At 43.5% G+C, this 21,870-nt stretch overlaps 1 protein-coding gene across 3 annotated transcripts in view; it reads left to right on the forward strand.

Moving 5' to 3' along the window:
* LOC136591276 (sorting nexin-31-like) overlaps window positions 1-21,870 on the forward strand; it is a 129,683-nt gene that overhangs the window by 86,011 nt on the left and 21,802 nt on the right. For 2 of the 3 annotated variants that reach the window (XM_066588491.1, XM_066588490.1), the window contains exons 2-8: window positions 1,780-1,854; window positions 6,082-6,196; window positions 7,189-7,253; window positions 8,631-8,741; window positions 10,271-10,361; window positions 16,467-16,554; window positions 19,150-19,219. In XM_066588491.1, the coding sequence (XP_066444588.1) occupies window positions 6,082-6,196; window positions 7,189-7,253; window positions 8,631-8,741; window positions 10,271-10,361; window positions 16,467-16,554; window positions 19,150-19,219 (540 nt within the window). In that variant the 5' untranslated portion in view covers window positions 1,780-1,854. The remainder of the gene's footprint in view (window positions 1-1,779; window positions 1,855-6,081; window positions 6,197-7,188; window positions 7,254-8,630; window positions 8,742-10,270; window positions 10,362-16,466; window positions 16,555-19,149; window positions 19,220-21,870) is intronic. The other variant, XM_066588492.1, reaches the window with a different exon arrangement.

Here is a 21,870-nt window from a genome sequence, read left to right on the forward strand (position 1 = left end):
GAGGTGGAGAGTGAGGGATACTATACACATAGACAATGGTCAGACATAAATTGGTATGACTGCAGGGGGGCGGTTGATTGCAGCTAGCAGGAGCTGCAGTCGGTAGGACAGGTCGCATGTTATCAGCCAGAGTAAACAGGAATTTGGTTTGGGAGATATCGTATGCCTCCCTGAAGAGGTGCTTTTTTAGAGTACGCCTGAAGTCCAGGGATTGCTTAGATAGTTTGGGGTAGTGCATTCCAGAGGACCGGTGCTGCTCTGGAGAAGTGTAGGAGGCAGGAATAGAAGTTCGAATTAAAGGGGCACTTAGTCTGATTACATGAACAGAGGGTATGGGCTGGGTGATGGATTGAGATGAGGGACGTAATGTAGGGTGGCATGGTTCTGCGGAGGGCTTTATGAATTAAGCGCCAATATAGGGGATCACGATTACTTCTGGGACCACCAATATAGAGGGTCACTGTTACTACAAGGGGTGGATTTGCTGCGGAATTCACGTAGCTGTAGCAGCAAAGTGGATGAGATTTTGAAAATCTCCTCATCCACTCACTGTGGAGAAAATCTGCATAAAACCCGCGTGGGTATTGATATGTGGTACGGGATTTAATTCCACAGTATTTTAAATGTAATGTATATCAATAGCCCATCCAGCAATCCAGAGTTCCTCCTGACCACATTTTAAAACGGACCTTTTTCGTAAAAGGGATAACTGAGAAGTGTACGTTTTTTTTGCATGGCGCTGAAGAGGGTTTTCGTGTAGTACAAAAATAGTATGTGCAAGCAATAGATAAAAAATACAAAAACCAACAAACAAGCAAATACTCTCCAATCTGAGGTCGCCAGTGCAGCTTAAGGAGACCCAGTCCCTGATGCAGTGGTCACGCTCTGTTCATGTGACCACCCACCAATTTCTGGCTTCAGTGGTCATATGTTGTTCATGGCAGCATCACTTCTACAGCTGAGTGATTATGTGAATGAATGGCACATGACCAGCAGGCCAGTGGCAACGACCAGGTCGGATTCCATATGCGGGATCCTGCAGCGGAATTCGACCCTGTGCCCAGCCCATGACCTGTCTTCTTTTCTTCTTATCTGTGCTGCGTATGGTCCGGACAGCATGCGCAGTACAGATATTTCCGCGCCATTGCTAGGTGATGACGTGGAATCCATTACCTGTCTGCAACGTTAATTGCGGACAGGCTGCGGGTTGGACAGCTTCAATTGACTTTAGTGGAAGCTGTCTGTGCGGACCTTGCATTAAAATAGAGCATGTCGCGATTTTTTTTTTTTTTTTTTTCCTCCTCGAGCAGAAAATAGAAATTGATTTTCGCTCGTGTGCAGGAAAAAGCGCTTTTTCATAGCATGTTATGGAAGGTATTTGCGGCAGAATCCGAAGGCGGTCACCTGCTCTGGATTCTGCAATGCATATATGCCCGTGTGCAGCCCGCCTAAGGCTCCTGAACCCAACTGTTGGGAGGGGGGGGGGTGAAGGAATCTGAATGGTGAGTGTGGCTTACTTTTATTTTAACTTATTCTCTGTCTGGTTTTTTTTTTCCCTGCGGTCTGAAAATTGCTATAACACAGATTCGCAGTGTTTGTAGGATGTGTTGCCCCTGAGTGGGGGAGACAAGGATTCTGATCTAGAGAAATAGAAGGGTAGATCTGGTGACATTTTGGCATTGTAGGAGGGTGTGGCAAGTACCTGGCGCTGTGACTCTACTACTGAACGTCTTCTATACTAATAGCAGTGCACCTAATATTGTGATACTCTGTTTTCAGCTTTATTCTGTGTACCTGGAGGGCTTCATTCTTTTCAAAGTGCGATACAGAGATCTCCATTTCTGGGATGAACAGGTAGGCACTCTCTGCGTGAATAATAAGCTTTATAACCAAAAGCATTGAAACAGGGCGATGCATAAAAACTGGTACAAAGGAAAAGTGGAGTTGTTACCCTTGACAACTAATCGGATTCCACTTCTCATTTTTCAGAGGCCTCTAAAAAATTATAGTGGTTCTTCAGCTCTAAATAATAATTGATGACGTATCCTCAGGATAGGTCATCACTAGCTGATCTGCAAGGGAGCTGTGCCTGCAATATCCTGCTGGGCCACTAGACAATGTATGGAGCTGTCTGCTCCCGCTCAATGCACAGTGATGGTGGCCCAGTGAACAACGGATCAGTGGGGGTCCTAGTGGCGGACCCTCACTGATTAGCTATTGATGACCTATGCTAAGGATGGGTCATCAGTTATTTAGCAACCTGACTGGATGCCATGGACAATACTCTTTTTTTTTTTTTTTCTTCTTCTTTTAGACTAGTTTTGATATATTCCACGTTCCCCCTGATTATGTGTAAATTATCTGTGCATCATTTGGGGGTGGTGGACTGAATATATACTTGCGGCCTGTACCAGAATACACGGGCTTCCAACCATTGGTTATATAGTGATAGTATATCATACGCTAGGCAACTAAATTTGGGGCACGTCCGATATAATTTTCTGTGACCACTCTAGTACTTGTAGATATGCACGGGTCCATCCAACTGCGCTTTTTTATGCTTCTAAACACACATGACTAGAGATGAGCGAGCGTACTCGGCCACGCCCCTTTTTCACCCGAGTACCGCGATTTTTCGAGTACTTCCGTACTCGGGCGAAAAGATTCGGGGGGCGCCGTGGGTGAGTGGGGGATTGCAGCGGGGAGTGGGGGGGGGGAGAGGGAGAGAGAGAGGGCTCCCCCCTGTTTCCCGCTGCTCCGCCACGCTTCCCCCCCCCCCCCCCGCCCCCCGGCGCCCCCAGAATCTTTTCACCCGAGTACTGAGGTACTCGAAAATCGCGGTGCTCGATCGAGTAAATACTCGAAACGAGTACGTTCGCTCATCTCTACACATGACACAACCTAGTTGCCTGTCAATCGTGATTCAACTACACCAATGTCCATACTTGGTCAAGTCATGCCACTATTGCATCCCTCTTGGCTGAGGCGCACCTTAACCTGAGTTTGTGTTTGCCCTTAAGGCCCTTTTACACGGTATGATTATCATGCAAATAATTGTTAGATTGAGTGATTTGCATGATAATTGTTAGGTGTAAATGCATGCAGCCAATGAATAAATTGTTATATTATTGCTGATCACATCTTTGACATGGACCTTAAAATCAATGTTCGTCTACCGCAGCATCACTGGGTATAAATGGGCGTCCTACAATTTGCCAAATGTAAAGCAGCAGCAGAAGGGCTGGATCGGTGCAGGTTTTGATCCATTGATTGATAGAAACTACCCAATTAAGGCCCATTTACACAGAGCCATGATCACTCAAAGACAGTTTGAGTGACAGCTTTGAGCAATCATTTTGCATAAACTATTAAGTAGCTACTTAATAGCTTATTAGCATGCAAATGAAGCCTTTAGCTGACTTCAGTTAATAGGTTCTTATCTGCTTTCAGTTCCTTTGTTCTTCAACGGGAAACAATGCTATCAGCACTACCTGCGGAGAACTGCTGATAAGAGTGAACTACCATTTGTAGGTTGGCCTGAATTTAAGGATCAGCTAGCAGTGCACGATGGCTGCGCGTTTAGCTGTAACGATGATCGCTCAAAGGATCGCTTTGATGTGCAATCACCACTGGTTGCAAGTTCGTGTATTCTGGTACAGGCCATCAGTCCTTGCAAGAGTTAACTAAGGCTCACTTAAATGTGCACCACACTTTGAACAAGCCTGTGATAATTAGCAAAAGTGCAAATTGCTTTATTGTTTAATATTTTCGTGCTGAGAAATCACTACAGCACTGGCCACTTAGGGTTTCAATTTCTTCTAAGAGGCTATCCACTACCTGTTTCATGTGATATCTATCTCTAGTAGCAAACACCAAGATACTTCAAGTGTGTGTGCACTTGCTGCTGTCTCATGCTGCCTATAGAAGTCTACAGAGAGTAGAAAGATGCCACAAACGGGTTGCATTCTGCGTGCTGATTTCCGCAGCAGAAGACCTGCGATAATGAGTGATTGCGGAAGATCGTGGATATGATCGGTTTTCCGCATAGATGTAGGCTATGCACAATGTATAGTCCGCGCCGAAGAAAGATCTTTCTCTCCCCTCTAGCCAGCATTCTGGCTTTTCTATCTATTTTCCTTTTGAAGTTGCAAGCGTTTCTGCCACTCATACGCAATGTTAATTGTGTATGGGTGACGGAACACTCGCATCCATTGACTTCAATGGGACCCATCCACACCGAATCTGCACTAAAATATAGCATTCTGCAATTTGTTTTCCTCTCCATGGAATTCGAAAATACATCACGATCAACGCCTGTGTTTTACTGTGGATGGCGAATGTGGATTCTGCAATTAAAATTAGCTTGTGTGAGACCTCCCTAAGGCCTTAGTCACACGGGCGTAAATACGCGCGTAAAAAAAAGCGTGACCATGTCCATTGCCACCAATATGTTCTATCTTTTGTAGGCGCGTTTTTACGCGCGTATATACGCGAGTATTTACGCCCGTGGGTTTTTATGCGCGTATATACGCGCGTATTTACGCCCGTGTGACTAAGGCCTAAGAGTGAAGCAGAGAGACTAATAACATGCTGCTGTAGCTATGAGCGTTTACAATCTCGCAGCTATAGAAATTGCTTCTACACTGCTCAGTCCTTCTCCATATGGCCCATCTGACCTAGTTTCAGAAGCTGTACTGGGTGGGATGTCAAATGTCCTGATGATTCACCTACCCCTGGGCCCCCACTCAACTCTGTCCAGCAGCATCTTCACTCGCACTACAAGACTTGTTTTAGAAGTACACAGGTTTCTGTACACAATGATGAACTGATAATACAGGTTTCTGTTATTTTTACAAGCATTTTAAACCTTTTTGATATGTGAGCACAAAGTTCTGGAATGTAGACACATGTCTGTCGGGGCACAAAAATAAGATACAGGGTATTGCAGGGATTGTCCTCAAATAAACCTGTTACAATCACGTTGGGCTATGCTCACATCTACATTGGGGGTTACATTTGGTGCCTCCAGCTAAAAATGCAGGTAAAATAGTGTAGCAGGCTGCACTGTCTAGTCCAGAAAAACGCAGGAGAGCATGATGGGAGCCAGACTGATCCCACTCTACTCCGTAGGATCCACTGAACACTTTGTTTCCCACAGAGGACGAATTCGGCATGCAGGTTTTCTACTTCTATTAGAGATGAGCGAGTATACTCGCTAAGGCACATTACTCGAGCGAGTAGTGCCTTAGCCGAGTATCACCCCGCTCGTCTGTAAAGATTCGGGGTCGGCGCCGGTGACAGGTGAGTTGCAGGGGGGAGAGAGGGAAAGAGAGATCTTCCCTCCGTTCCTCCCCGCCGCTCCCCGAATCTTTAGAGACAAGCGGGGAGATACTCAGCTAAGGCACTACTCGCTCGAGTAATGTGCCTTAGCGAGTATACTCGCTCCTCTCTAGGAGTAGAAAACCTGCATGCCGAATCCGTCCTCTGTGGGAACTCCTATGACTAAACAAGAAAATGGAAGCATAGTACTTCAGAAAATTCTGGGCTAATTGATTTTGTAATGCATCTTTATGGCAGTGAGGGCTCCAGTCGGAGTAACTGCCCTGTCATAAAACTTTTGATATCATGAGTTTCGATCAGTGGGAGTCTCAGGTGCTCATATCAGTGAGTGTCCTGCAGAAGAAACCTCCTCCATTGTCTGAGAGTAATGGGCCCCAACCCTCATTTCAATAGAATAGATTGGCAGTACTATTCCAGTCACATCAGGGCCAGACATAAAGCAAACAAACAAAAAACTGGCCTTGACAAACATCCTGATCGGGGCTCCTAATTCAAAATGTTTGGAAAGGAAAATGGTATGAGCAGATTGATTGATGGGTGGAAAATGTAGGTTATTTTCAACCTGTTAATTATGGCTAAAGCCCCCACAATTCTTTTTCCTGCACTTGTCCCCTGAATAAAGAAATTCCCCCCATATTGCAGTTATTTAACACATGTATGTGCTAGATTGTTTTTAATTAAATATACATTTTTTTAGCTTATTTTCTGTATAACAGATGTGGTTGACTTTATAAATTGCAGATGCATGATATTTTTGGTAATGAGCTACCTGCATTTCCGCCAAAACATTATCTGGCAATGACTAAATCTATGGCTGAAGACAGGAGACTAATGCTGGAGCAGTACTTGCAAGAAGGTAATGTCACTTAGGGCTTACTCATATGGACATATTTTCGATCTGTGTGCAGTCCGAGTCTTCCATTGACTAAACTCGAACAGTACTCAGAACCGTGATAGCCAGTTGGGCCAATTTACACATGCAATTTTGCACACGGACCACAAGTCCGTGTTGGAAAAACTTGCATCGTATTCTCTTGATCTGTTTTCAGAAATAGAACCTGCAGTGTGTGGGGCCCTGTGAACATCGGGCAGTGTGTGGGTGGTGTATGTCTGCTCTCCAAATTGTATTTATTTTTTATTTTTTCTGCAAATGGCACATCTGTGTGAATTTGGTCTTGCTTGAGTCTGTGTCTCTGCACTAAAAATATTCCAAATGATCTCCACAGATTGTGCTTATGCATATATAGCATTATTTATTAACCATCGATTTAACTAAAGCTGTGTTTACACGGGATGAATAATGTACAAACGATGCCCAACACTCGTCCCTGTGTCTCCGTGCTCCCGTGCTCCTGCATGACAGCTAGCAGAGCTGGCTAGTACACGGAGCGGCCAGCAGGGGGGCAGTGCAGGAGATTTCTGTCCTCTCACTCCCCCTCCCCCCTTCATTGACATAACACAGCGGCCATTCACTACTGAACGGCTGCTTTTTACACTAAAACGATGAGCTGATCGTTCAGTGTAAATATCGGCCATTCAGTACTGAATGGCTGCTGTGTTATGTCAATGGAGAGGGGCGGGGGAGCGAGAGGAGAGAAATCTGCAGCCTCCCCGCTGAGAGCTAACAATACTAGCTCCCCTGCAGGGGCACAGGAAACAGTATGTGTGGGGACGAATGTCCGGCATTGTTTGCCTGACACTCATCCCATCTAAAAGGGCTTTAACACTTCTACATATGAAATATTAGGAACTGGTGCTCAGTTCTCATTCCAAATCGATTGTCCATTAAACTGAATTGGAGATACACAAACTGTCAAGTTCACCAATTGACTTTATTCTGTTTTGCAGTTGTTACAAATCCTGTTCTTTCCAGAAGTGACATTCTCTTCAAATGTTTCAAGAAATTGCAGTTGGTAAGCATGTGTCAGGCATCTTAAAGGTTTTGTACTAGGATTGCAAGTTATTCCCTATCCTGTGGATGGGGGATAACTTTCTGATTGGTGGGGGGCTCACCACTGAGATCACTGCTGATCTTGGTTCCCATTGCCTCCACTTTTTTTTTTTTTTGATACCCCTGAGACACAAACTGTACTTCATTTAGGGCTTTTACCCACTAGCGTTCCATGGGACTTTCTAATGCCTTGATATGTACATTATTTTCTTTCATTACTGGACAGTCTGTATAATGGCTATTTTTCTGTCCTCTCCCATTGAGGCCGGCTTCACACAAACTGATTCCTATTGCGGAATCCGCAGCATATCGCATGCATTGCAAGGAATGTACTCTCTCTTAATTTTTTTTGCTCACACTCGCAGGCACAAATTCAATATTCCGCGAGTGGAGGAAAAATTTTGCTGCAGACTCCATGCAGACAGCCTCTATTGAAGTCAATGGAGGCTATCCGACCCACAGCCCTTCAGAGCCGGGATCCGCTGCGGGATCCTGCATGTGGAATCCAACCCAGTCGTGTGAAGCCGGCCTGACAGTGCGGTGCTTGTACCTGCACTAAAAATCCTAATTGCCCCTTTTAATATATAGAATTAAGAACAATTCAGAGAGCGTTTTTATTGCGTATAATAGGCACGTAAAAAAGAACGCCGCATGTTTTATTTTACCACGTATTATACACAATAGAGCCCTATTATACTCTAAGGGCACATAATAAACGCTCCATATACACAATTGCATTGCATATGTGTGGGGTTTATATGCAATGCTGCTAAGCGACAGAACGGGAAATTGTTGGAAAAAAACGGCAAACTGTGCATGACAGCGATATGCCTGCTCACCGCCGGCTCACACAGCGGTAAAACGTTATGTTGCACACGCAGTGTTTTACGCATGCACTCATTATGGCCCTTTATCTGCGGCTCCTGCAGTAAAGTGTCAGTCTTAGTATTTGGCACTTGCTGCTAACTACATAACTGTGTATATACAGTGCTGGGGTTATGTACCGAACTGCTGTGTGAACCAGACTTTTATTTACAGTTTCTTAGTTACTGATTTTAGACATGTTTGTGGTGCAAGGCAGCAGTATACAGTCGTAAGCTCTCGCTTAGGTTGCGGGTTCAATCCCCGCTGGTTCAGGTAGCAGGCTCAAGGTTGACTCAGCCTTCCATCTTTCCATGGTCGATAAAATGAGTACCCAGCTTGCTGGGGGGTAATAAATAAATTGCTGAATAAGTTTGGCGCTATAGAAATAACAAGTCCCTTCCCTTTATAACCTTGTGAAGATGGTGAAAAGGTTATCTAAACTAAAAAAATACCTGTGTTTTTTTTTTTCTTTCAGGAAACCTTTAGGATACCGTCCATAAAAGTGATCCTTAAAGTTTACTTGCCAGATGGCAGATTGGTTAAGGTAGACTCCGAGACCTCCGACACTGCGGAGAGGGTGCTAGAGGTAATTTTTTTTTTCTTTTTTTTGTTCTCTCCCAGCTCGTTTGACTGTTTTGCCCAACCTATGATTATATTAACAAGTATTTAAGATTTCTTACTACAATCTATAGAAGTCGGGTCAACTAAGACGGTCCGAATCACCAGTGGTGGATACAGTATGTGACACCTGTACTGCTGCATAGGGGCTCGTAGGTAAGGGGGGCAACTGTCATCCTATAGCAAAAAAGTTCCGGCATAGAAGGTAATGAGCTAATAGATTCCATGCTTCAAATTATGGGAGGGATTGCTATAGCGCTATAAAGGAGGCGCTTTATATTGGACTATAGGAGACCATGAGGCCGAGGAACTTTTCTTGCAGTGGGCCCACTTGGGTCTCTGTCTGGCTGTGGAACAGCTGCATTTATATCACCTGGCATTATTATACAATGGAGATAGTCAATGGGGTGTTCTGGGTTCTTCAATGGAGGTTATAGGACAATGTGCCATGGAACGTCCCAAGACACAGTGCCATCCTCCCACACATGGCTAGCCTATAGATGCCATGGACCCGGACACTACAATAAGCTATACCATTATGCAGATATGCAGCCAACATGAAGAAGGTATGTAAGCAGTGTTTTTAATGATGGTATATTATGATTTACAAGACTGGAAAATCTTTTTATACCATTAAGAATCATTGCAGTAATGATGTTTTTAGTACTATGCTATTGCTCTTATTAATTCACTAATAGCTACAAATCACACACAAGAGTGGTTAAGACTGGTGTTTTAATCAATTTGCCTTAATCTGCAGTTTGCTGGAGGAAGATGCGCCAAATGTGTGAAGAGGCACAATTCTCTGGAGGTTTTCCAGGAAAATGCTATTGATGACCTATCCTCAGTATGGGTCATTAATAGTTGATCTGCTGGGGTCCGTCGCTCAGCACCCCCAACTGATTGGGCACCCACTATCATTGTTGCTACACACGGGTACGGAGCTGAAGCCACTGCTCTGACCCCTGTGTAGTGGCCGGCACGTGTAACTGCAGGTGCAGCTTCCATTTGATTTTAATAAAACCGTTACAAGTGCCGACCGATAAACAAGCCGCAGAGCAGCAGCTTCCGCCCAGTACCCTTGTGACTATCAGACTATTAACTGTAAAGGGAGTGGACCTATCCTGAGTATAAGCCATCAATAGTATTTCCCTCGGAAACCCCTTTAACACATTTGCAGTATCTCAGGCCATTCTTAAGACGCTAACTGAAATCTATGCCAACTATGAGCTGGTGTAGATTTTCACTATAATTTACATCAATTTGTGGTGTACATCACAGAAATTGGCGTGCATTTCTTTAAGTTTATTGTCCTATTAACCCAGCCACTGTTCACCAAAGGGGCAAGAGTGGCTGAAAAATGTACATTGGAACAAATGTTTGCCATTATTAGGCTTAGTCCAAAACTTGTAACTATTTCACACCCAAAAACTGTTGCATTTAACATGATAAATCCCCCACCCCCTGAATATCTAATTTTTGTATACTTCTTCACAGGCTGCATTGTATAAACTAAATTTATCAAGAGAACTTATGGAACATTTCAGCTTGTTTATTACACATAAGGACACTAACGCAGTTTTCTCAGGTAGGTTCTCAGACTTCAATATCACATTTACAAAGATGCTGCTAAAATGGAGGAGCGCGAGTGAAATAATTGTATTGTTGTAGTGAAATTCTATTCACCACAGTGGAAAAATACCTGAAAAGAGTATGGAGAGATATAACTAATTATATGGATAGGTGGATAGATTATATTTTCACAAGTGGCAAATGTATACGGCTGAAATGGCATAACCATAAAATTTAAAGAGACTTTCCAGCTTGGGATAGGTCATCAATAGTTGATCGTCAGGGATCCACTGCTCGGGATACCCACAGATCATCTGCTCTTCGGGCCTGCTGTCCATAGCTGAGCCAGATGTACATATTGGGGTTGGAACCAGAAGTGGAATGGAAGGCATCACTCCCACTGATTTCAATGCCCAGAAAATACCTTTTAATCTTTTATTTAAAAAAAAAGTATATATTTGGTACGGTATCACTCCTACCAAATAACACCACAAGGAATATAACTCACAATACCAGATACTGAAAAATTGCTAAATTCCTGGGGAAGAACAAAGGAATAACATTATTTTCCTTTTGAGACGTCTGAAGGTTAAGCTATACTATTATGCAGATATGCAGCCTACATAAAGCAGGTATGTAGCCACTGTTTTTAAGTACAGTATATTATGATTTACAAGACTAGAAAATGGGTGGATGGTATGATCCTTCCGATGTCTCAAAGGGAATAATGGGATAAGGCAACTTGCCCTAATAAACTGCAACCCTAAATACAGTGGAGGTGTCTCCCTGAAAAAGGATGGCCCCACTTGGGAACTGCCTATTTGCCCTATTGTGCCCCTAATAACTATACAAACTGGATGATATTGATATATTGAGTATTTTTATGCTTAGATGATATTGTGAAAACTAGCAAGTAAACCAGCTAGGACTACACTATACATAGCAATATAAGGGCCCCAACAGAACATCAAATAGTCATATAGAAAAAATGATGAAATGATGACTAAAGTATTAACGGTGTACCCAAGTACTCCAAAAAGGAAGATTTTGATATTGGGACATACTAAGGTCCTATATACAAAGTAAAATTTTATGGTTATGCTATTTTAGTGATTTTGTTCCTTTCTGCAGCATTCCATTGCTGTTTGGCATGAACAATTACTGAAAACCTAAAGACGGCTGCCTTTTAAGAGGCAGTGCAATATTCTAGATGATTCAGTCTATTGGTTCTGTAGTCCTGATTATTTTGCAATTATCCAATTCGGCTTTCGAGGAGTGGGCCCACAGCCGAGAAGATAGCGGGTAGATAAGGCCTTGTCACAGGTTCTACCATCTCCTCCCCTGGGGGTAGCTCGGGAACCGACCAAGATACTGCTGGGGGAGTTTCACAGGGAAAACCCAATCTGCGGTTTACCTTAAGTCCTTTTGTCACTCATGACGCCACTGTTCTGTCCTCTGTGGTGAATTCAGAAGTTGGTAATAAAGAGTTCAGACACAGGGAGAACGCTTCAGAGAAAACTGGTAACTGTCAGCTGAGCTCGTTTACTTCAAATATTGGTTACAGTCCAAAACTTTGTACAATCCTGCAGAACACTGGTGCAGATACAATAGTGGTGGGACTTGCAGGATTCACAAGAATGACGGACGAGTCCACAGTCCCAGTTATCTGTGGGGTTCTATTCCAGGCCACTCTCCTCTCCACCAATCAACACTCACATTTGGAAAAGGACAGTCGGCGCTGCATGACGGCTCCTCTCACTTAGTCGTAGTACTGTCATATCTTAGGTAGGCTGGTCCCATGCCAAGCAGAAGGGAATCGCTCAGCTTCTTCCATTCTGTCCCTACATGGACCAATCTGTGTCTGTGAGGTTCACTCAGTTACAACCTCCAAACTAACGTCCTCTCTCTCCTCTGTCTTGCAAAACTCAGAAACAGACTTCTCCTAGACTGCCCACACACTGCTTTGCATTCCACCTTGCAAACACACATATCCAACATGGTCACATGACACACAAGATACATTTTCCAGACGTGACCCAGACTTTAACCCATTCAGTGCGCAGAGGTGCAATAAACATCAAATTCACAACATAGAAAACACTGACAATACAAATGTACAAGACAACTACTTTCATATTTATGGAGGGGCCCCGCTAACTCTGGGCCACTACACCAATACACACAAAGGATGTGGATTTTGTTACTTTGATAATTGGAGAGCTTTAAAAGTGTGTTTCAAACTATAACTATTGATGACCTATCCTTAATATGGTCCATCAATGGCTGATCAGCTGCTGTGGATGTCTGGCATAGTCAGAATGGCATCCGTAGCGCAGTGGCCCAATCTGGTATTGCAGCGCTCTTCTACTTCTATGAAAGAGAGCTGCAATACCAAACTGAGCCACTGCGCTACGGATGGCATTCTGAGCATCCCGCCCGCAGCAGCTCATCGGCAGTCCCATGTGGCAGACCCTGCTGATCTGCTATGAATGAGCAGGCACAGCTTAGGGTGGAGTAAACCAAAAATGACAATGACTTAGTCAGCAGAAAAACTAAAGACCCCTTTACACAAGATTGTTGGGACAGTAAAGCCATCCCAGCGATCACTCCTGCTCTTTCACATAGGAGCGATCATTAAGTGAATGGAGGCGGAGTGGCTAGAGATCTCTTTCAACCGCCAGCCTCCATTCACAGTAAAAAGGCAGTCATTCATAGATAGAAATTTGCCTGCTTACAGAACGATGCGGCGGTAGATCAACTGATTTTCGGGTCAGATCGGCGATGTATCGCTGATCATTCTCACTGCATGAGACTTGTGCTGTGTAAAAGGCCCTTAAGGCATTTCTGAGCCTCCTCCAACAGGATGCCTAAAATGGCAAGATAATTCACGTTTGGTATGCTGATGAATGATATTCATGGCTCACTAATTTTGTCAAGCTTATCAAAGCGTATTATATCCATTTTTCATTAAGCGTTATTTTAGTTATGTGGGAAATCGGAGGATCAAAGAAAATATATTTCGCCTGCCCTTACATTATTTCTCTCTTCAGATATAGATTCTTATAGCAGACATGCTTAAATTCACTTGATGATTCATCCATCCACATCTGCTAGAAGTTCATTCCAAGTATCTACTACTCTTTCAGTAAAATAATAATTTCTAATATTTCCCCCAACTAATCTCCGATTGCGCCCCCTTGTTTGTGTTTGGTTGGGCCTCTCTCACCCAGGCACTTTTTACTGCGATTAACGTGGTGTTTTGAACACTGCGTTAATCACGGTATAACGCTCCGATTGAAATTAATGGGGCCTCGCAGACGTGTTTAATCATGGCGTTGGACGGTGCTTTCCAGCACCGCGACTTTCGAGCGCTGTCTGCTCTATGTCTGTTTAGCACACCTCATGACCCATTACAATGATGGGGTGCTCTAAAACATGTTGTCAGCTGCAGGGATCTGCAGCCGGAAGCGAAAGTAAAATCGTGGCAAAGCGCCGCATTTGAAATCGCAGCGCTTTTGCTGCATTCATGTGTGAGAGCGGCCTTACTCTCCTGAACCTTACTTATTCCTGTAATATATTTAAAGATTTCCATTTATCCTGTCCCGCCCCCTCCTTCTTTCCTCCAGGCTATACAAATTAAAGGCCCATTTACACGTAACAATTATCACTCAAAATTCATTCAAACGACCGAAAATAAACGAAAATTGCTACATGTGAACACGGGCATTGGGCACTTTTTTTCATTTGAGCGATGATTTTTCAGGTGAACTTAAAATCTATTGCTTTTGAGAGGTAAAGCAACCCCATTTATCTCTCAGTAGACCGCATGCTGTTATCTCCATGGGAACCGCTAGATAACATTGTAATCTGCCATCAGTCTTGAGGAGAACAATGCAGCTGTGATAAATCACATACTAGGCTCTACAAACAGCTCTTAGAGGCCCTTTTACATGTAAATCAAGATGATAGTGTTAATGGCCACTAACACTGTATGCAAATCGCAAAATGTTTCGTCATTTGAAAGACTATCTTTGCGTGTAAATGGGCCTTAGGTTATTTCATGATGATAATGGGGAAATCTCTTCTTTTTTTCCTTTTGTTGAGACCCTCCACCACTTCTGTGGTCTGCTTTTGGACTTGTCCTGTTTTTATCAATGTCTTTCTGTAGATGGCGTCTCCAGCACTGAACACAGTGTTCCAGATAAGGTCTCAGCAGAGTTCTATACAGTGGGATCACAATCTCCCTCTTTCTACTGGTTAATCCTCCAGCTATACAGCCGAGCATCCTACTTGTTTTCTTGTTGTCTAACCGCACGGTGGACTAATTTTGAGGCTGTCAGAAATCAGATACAGCTGGATACCACAGAACCGCCAATATGATACTCGCTCTTTCTGATGATCTCTTCTCTCCAAGTGCATTATTTTGCACTTAGAAACCTTGAACTGCAGTTTCCATTGTTTTTACCATTTATCTAGTAAAGTTAAATCATTCTTAATGTTCAAGATCTCCCCATGAGTATCAACCCTTTTGCATGCTTTTTTTGTCCTCCGCAAACAGACAAATTTTAGTTATTAAAGGGGTTGTCTCGCGAAAGCAAGTGGGTCTATACACTTCTGTATGGCCATATTAATGCACTTTGTAATGTACATCGTGCATTAAATATGAGCCATACAGAAGTTATTCACTTACCTTCCCTGCGCTGGCGTCCCCGTCTCCATGGCTCCGTCTAACTTCAGCGTCTAATCGCCCGATTAGACGCGCTTGCGCAGAAGAGTCTTCTGCTTTCGGCTCGGTTCGGCATCAGCGGTGTTTTGGCTCCGCCCCCTTCTACGCGTCATCGCGTAGCTCCGCCCCGTCACATGTGCCGATTCCAGACAATCAGGAGGCTGGAATCGGCACACGCCATGGGGCGGAGCTACGCGATGCCGCAGAAGGGGGCGGAGCCAGAACGCCGCTGATACCGAGCCGAAAGCAGAAGACCCTTCTGCGCAAGCGCGTCTAATCGGGCGATTAGACGCTGAAGTTAGATGGAGCCATGGAGACGGGGACGCCAGCGCAGGGAAGGTAAGTGAATAACTTCTGTATGGCTCATATTTAATCCACGATGTATATTACAAAGTGCATTAATATGGCCATACAGAAGTGCTTAACCCCACTTGCTGCCGCGAGACAACCCCTTTAAATCTATGGCATTTATGAACATATTAAAAAGAATAGGACCCAGGATAGACCCTTGTGGTAAACCAAGAGAGCAAAAGACCAGCGCGCCCGTTCCCTGCTAGGACACATAGATGTGTTTATTATACACCCTCAGCATAGCAGAAAAAGGCCAGCGTTCTTCTAAAGTGAAAAATGTTAAGCTTTATTCCTCAGATCCATGCAAGGAGACAAGATGGCGTACGTGTTTCAGGTATCTGTTGCGCCCTAAAGTCATAGCATTTTAACACAAGGGGGAAAAAAATCTTGGCTGTTCACACGGCTTAAAAGGGGCTTCTAGATATTAGGACCCCAATCAAGTTTATCCCTGCTCAATTAAGTCAACTGTCCAACTGATATTTTGTTTTCAAGTCTTTCTATTCACCATATCTAAATACGATCCCTAGTCAAGTCAAGGGTACTTTTACATGGGACTACTATCAGCCAAACAAATTGCTCAAACGAGCAATTTTTGACTTTTATAGTTGGCCCATGTAAAGGCGGGATCTGTTTTGTTTCAGCTCAGCGAAACAAGGCAACTAATACTTTTTTGCTCGGTATAAACAGGCAGTCGCTCCTCTTTGTGCCACTACTCACTCCTGAGTTTTTAAAGTTCTATTCAAAATGGCAGCGATGTAGGACGTTACATGTATTTAGTTATACTTCTCGATTTACTACTTAATGGTTGTGGTGAACTTTGTCTAAAGGTTAGTTATTTGTGTGGTTCCTTATATATATATATATATATATATTTTTAAACTTTTCATGTAGATCCAATGGAAAATTTAACAAAGGGGCGCTGATGAGCAATTTGGTAAAATTAAGCACAAAGTAGTCAACTGTCACAATTCCAAGGCTGTTCAGTTACATTTTCTTAATAAATGAATATTCATTACATACTGTGACTAATTCTTTTATCTGCAGTGATGAAGCGGGTTGCACCTTTTGAAATCCCATTTATAACTATTTGGAACATAAAGAACGATTCATTTCAGATTGACATCAGGAAGTGGTGAGTGTGGCAGGAAACTCATTTGTACATGTGTGCTTGAAATCCTCATGTGATATGTTCATAAGACTGGAACTTATGAGTGATCCCCTATAATACAGGACTACTAGAAATGAAATTCACTTTCAACGTTACATAGAACAAAAACCACTAAACAGATAAACGCACAATATGCATAGTAGCACAGAGTTGGAATGATGTTTTTTGCGATGGCAGCTTTTGTGACGTTGGCATCACATGAGCTCCTGTGGAGGTGAAGAGCGTGGGATGCTATACACAGAATGTGGTCAAAATGAGCTGTATAGTGGCTGAATCGGTGTGACTGCAGGGGCATTTGATTGCAACTAGTAGGGGTTGCAATCTGTAAGACAGGGAGTATGTTATCAGGCAGAGTACAGAGGGGTTTGATTTAGGGGATATGGTATGCCCCCCTGAAGAGGTGTCTTTTTATAGCACGCCTGAAGTTTTGTGTGTCAGGGATTTCTCAGATAGTTTTGGGTAGCGCGTTCCACGGGACTGCTGCTGCTCTGGAGAAAGACTTAGTCGAAACGTCGCCATTTTATGGAGCAATAAAACTTTTTTTCTACAATTTCTACACCGTTGATGCTGCCGCCTCCTTGGACACCATTGCATTTATTTGGGGTTGGGTTCATGACCCCACAGGTGGCTTGGCATACACAGATTGGAACCTCTGCACTTAAGTGCATGTGTTAGGTGTGCTGCGGGACTTTCCTATTTCTGCTGCTCTGGAGAAGTCTTGGAGGCCAGAATTAGAGTTTCGAGTTAAAGGAGCACTTAATCTAATTTCATTAGCGGAGGGTTTGGGCTTGGTGGTGGATTGAAACGAGGGAAGCAATGTAGGGCGGCGCAGTAAATATTTGTAACTTGCTTAATAATTCTTGGAGAGAGATACTAAAGTTGAAAGCATCTTTCTTTTGTAGTAACCCTGTACTATACCACTCAAAAATGTGGACACACCTGGATATAAAGCTGCCTATAGACATTAGGCTGCTGGTAATGGAAATGGCTTCAATTAAAAAGATCTTCAAGTGGGTTTAATTTAACAACAAATCTTTTAGTGGGCAGCCAGTCATTGTCTGGAACGAAGTTGGCTGTACTTGAAATTTTGGCTCCGTAATGGGATAAAAGGGCTTTCGCTTTTTATTATGAATGTTCTTTGTTGACAAGGAAGCCTCCTTTTGAAAGAATGTTTCACTAAAGATCATTTGTCCGTTACCAGATGTCCCTGAATGTGTATGGCCCGTTTGGACACCTGTAAAGGGGTTATCCATGGATTGTTAAAAACCCACCCAGAGTAGTGGAGTCGGTATAGTTACTTCCAGCTGAGTTTCAACGTGAAGTCACATAGTATTGCAGCCCCTCAGTTCTCAATGCCCTCCTCACTGAGGGTTTGGCTATTGGCTCATTATAAGCCAGCCCCTCTTTCTACCTATCGGCTGTTAGAAGGGGGCTGGTGTAGTTACTATAGTAACTTGACAAGACAGACTTTCATTAATGACCTCACCAATAATGGAGGAGCCACAATACCATGTGACCACTCTTCGGAACTCAGCCATAAGTGCCTGTTCCATCTCCACTAAGCCAGGTGAGTTTCTACAAGCCCTGCATAACCCCTTTTATTGACCAATATGGACTAAAAAATGTGTTTGTCTGCAAAACGGGTGTTTATCAGACCACTGATTGATCGATCATTAATAGAGATGAGCGAGCGTACTCGGAAAAGCACTACTCGCTCGAGTAATTTGCTTTATCCGAGTATCGCTGTGCTCGGGTCTGAAGATTCGGGTGCCGCTGCGGCTGACAGGTGAGTCGCAGCGGGGAGCAGGGGAGAGCGGGCGGGAGAGAGGGAGAGAAAGATCTTACCTCCGTTCCTCCCCGCTCTCCCCTGCAGCTCCCCGCTCCGTGTCGGCACCCGAATCTTCAGACCCGAGCACAGCGATACTCGGATAAAGCAAATTACTCGAGCGAGTAGTGCTTTTCCGAGTACGCTCGCTCATCTCTAATCATTAACCTACTTCCTAGTCCTGGAAAAACCCTCTAAATTCAAGGCAGAAAAAATTGCCTTCAGACATTACACAAAACTCATAAATTCCCAATCATTGGTATTACTTCTTTGACTCTCATTAAACATTACTGCAGCTTTAAAAAAAAACAAAAAACCTTTTAGTTGAAATGTAAAAACCCTTTGTTACATGCGAAAAAAAGTCCTAAATGCATGTAAGTATAAGAGTATGTTCATGCGGCGGAAACATTTGTGAATTCCGCCTCTAAGCCATGGTTATTTTTGCCATGGATCTACATATAGATTGAGCCCTTGTGAATAGATAAAATCCGCTTGTGGCATTTCCAACACAAATTCGCGTAAAGAAGCTTCCCACAACACGGACTTCAAATCCACATCGCGAAGATGGCACCGTGGATTCCTATTCAAATAAACGAGGTGTGGAATTTGTACTAAAATCGACGATGTGAAAACAACTGACATTCGATGGTTCTGGGTACTGCAGCTAGCTTTACAGATTCCATCACAAATGCAACACCTTTTATTCCTAATCTCCTATATCCTTGTGCCCGCAGGTATATGACTCCCTCTACTGATGCTATATTAATGGGCTGCACAGCCGCTGTTGACTTACTCTATGCTCAGGTATGATGTGCGCCATAACAAATTATCCCACAGTTTGGTTGGCAATCTGTGGCAAATTACCCACTTTAACAGACCTGCAGGGACAATTAGGGGGGGGGGGGGGGACTTCTTAAAGAAGTTGCAGATTTCTGACTTTAAAAAATGTTGTAAATTTTTAGCTCCGGTCATTCTTAAGAAAAAAATATTGTCTGCTTTTTGTAGCCTGCATTCCAATTAGCATAATGGGACATGGCCTCCCACGACCCATCAGATATTGTATAATTTTATGCCAGTATCTGCTATAAATTATTGAAGAGATCTACCCCAGCTCCTAGCTGGCATAGACCTCACATTCTGGCATCCAAAATGGCCGTATGTACACCAAATTTCTTGAGGTGCTGACACCGCACCAGCACTGAATGACTGTTGCACATACAGTGTCCATGCAATAGAGCGATATAATACTTAAGGCAGTTTTCAAACAAGCATATTTTAAATTTGAATTTAATCTGTGTTTTGCAGGTCATAATAGTGAGATAATAAAAATATCTAGGCCTATCTACCTGTGCATTTTAAAAAAAACATTTTTAATGCTTTTTGTTCACATTTTGCAGCATACGTTAGTCTGTTTTTGATGGAAAATGTGCCTATAATAGTCTATGGAAAATGATTAGAATAAGGATACATCAGGATTTCATCTGTACTCGCTGTCATTGGTGATTTCTACCGAGTTAAAAATGGGTGTTTTTGTTTTTTTTTCTTCTACTCTGTAGAAAATATCTTCCTGTCCAGTCGCTACTCGGACGCCTTTGCCCTGTGCCAGTAACTGCACTGGCTGCCCATCAAATACAGAATTCAATTTAAACTCACTACCCTCATCCACAAGGCCCTCCACAGCACCGCCCCACCCTACATTGCTTCCCTCATCTCAATCAATTACCCAGCCCGGACTCTCCACTCTGCTAACGAAATCAGACTAAGTGCCCCTCTAATTCAAACCTTTCATTCCCACCTCCAAGACTTCTCCAGAGCAGCACCAGTCCTCTGGAACGTGCTACCAAAAAATGTACAGGCCATGACTGACACACTAAACTTCAGGCGTGCTCTAAAAACTCACCTCTTCAGGGAGACGCACCATATCCCCTAAACCAAACCCCTCTGTACTCCGCCTGATAACATGCTCCCTGTCCTACAGACTGGAGTTCCTGCTAGCTGTAATCAACTGGCACCTTCAGTCATACCGATTCTGCCACTATACGGCCTGACCACTGTCTGTGTGTATAGCATCCCTCACCCTCCACCTCGCCATACTGTGGACATCTCCAGCCCCTTTACCTTCTGTATCACCCCACTATTTGTAGTATGTAAGCTCATTGGAGCAGGACCCTCACCCCTATTGTTTCCATCAATTGATTACTTCATGTAACCGTGGTCTTGTTTTATTTCCCCTGTCGTGTAAGCGCTGCGGAAGATGTTGACGCTATATAAATAAGGATGATTATTATTATATCCAATGCAGGCAAATATATATCTACTTTAACCCCTTCCCACTCCAGGACGTACCGGTACGTCCTGGCAGCCTGGTACTTCCCGCAACAGGACGTACCGGTACGTCCTGGGGATAGCGCGGGATCACATAAGATCCCGCGCTATCCCGCAGCGGGAGGCGGCTGTCACTCACAGCCGGCGTCCCGCTGCAACAGCGGGGGGACATCGGAGATGCGCCCCCGCTGTTAACCCCTTCCCTGCCGCGATCTAAGTAGATCGCGGCAGGGAAAGAGTTCACAGAGGGATCGCGATCCCTCTGTGTCTCCGGCCGGCTCTCGCGATGCCATCGCGAGAGCCCGGCCTGTCGCCATGGCAACAGGACGCCAGACACTGGCGTCCTGTATTGCCTGTGCCTATAATCGCTGTATAGGCAATAAGGCATGGGAGAGCAGTAGCTCTGCCATGCCTTATCACAGCGATCATAGGCATACTGCTGCAAGTCCCTCAGAGGGACTCAAATAGTGTAAAAAAAAGAAAAGAAAAATGTAAAAAAAAAAAAGTAAAAAACCCCCTTTTTTTTTAATGCTTTTTCTAATATTAGCATAAAAAAAGGGGAAAAAATGAAAACCCCACATATTTGGTATTGACGCGTCCGTAACAACGTGTACAAAAAGTTGAACACACTTTTCATTTTGTACGACAAAAAGCGTAAAAAAAAAAGCTAAAAAGAGGCAAAATGCTAATTTTTAGCATTTTGCCTCCCAAAAAGTGCAATAAAAGTGATCAAAAAAGCCGTACATTCACCAAAATGGTACCAATAAAAACTGCAGCTCGTTTCGCAAACAATAAGCCCTTATAGAGCTCCGTACATAGAAAAAAAAAAAAGTTACAGGACTTTGAATGCAGCTATAGAGGAAAAAAAAAGATTTCCCAAAAAAAGGGGGTTTTATTGCAAAAAAGTGTAAAAACCTAAAAAAAAATAACAATTTTGGTATCGTTGTAACCGTACCGACCCGCAGAAAAAATTTTGTGTGTCATTTATGCTGCATGATTAACGCTGTAAAAAAAAGAAAAAGAAATCTATGGCAGAATTGATGCGGTTTATCTCCATGTTATCATAAAAAAAAAAAATTTAAAAATTTTACGATATTGTCTATGTACGCAAAAGTGGCACCGATAAAAAC

This window comes from Eleutherodactylus coqui, unplaced genomic scaffold, assembly GCF_035609145.1.
Source record: "Eleutherodactylus coqui strain aEleCoq1 unplaced genomic scaffold, aEleCoq1.hap1 HAP1_SCAFFOLD_28, whole genome shotgun sequence".
NCBI classification, from domain to species: Eukaryota; Metazoa; Chordata; class Amphibia; order Anura; family Eleutherodactylidae; genus Eleutherodactylus; species Eleutherodactylus coqui.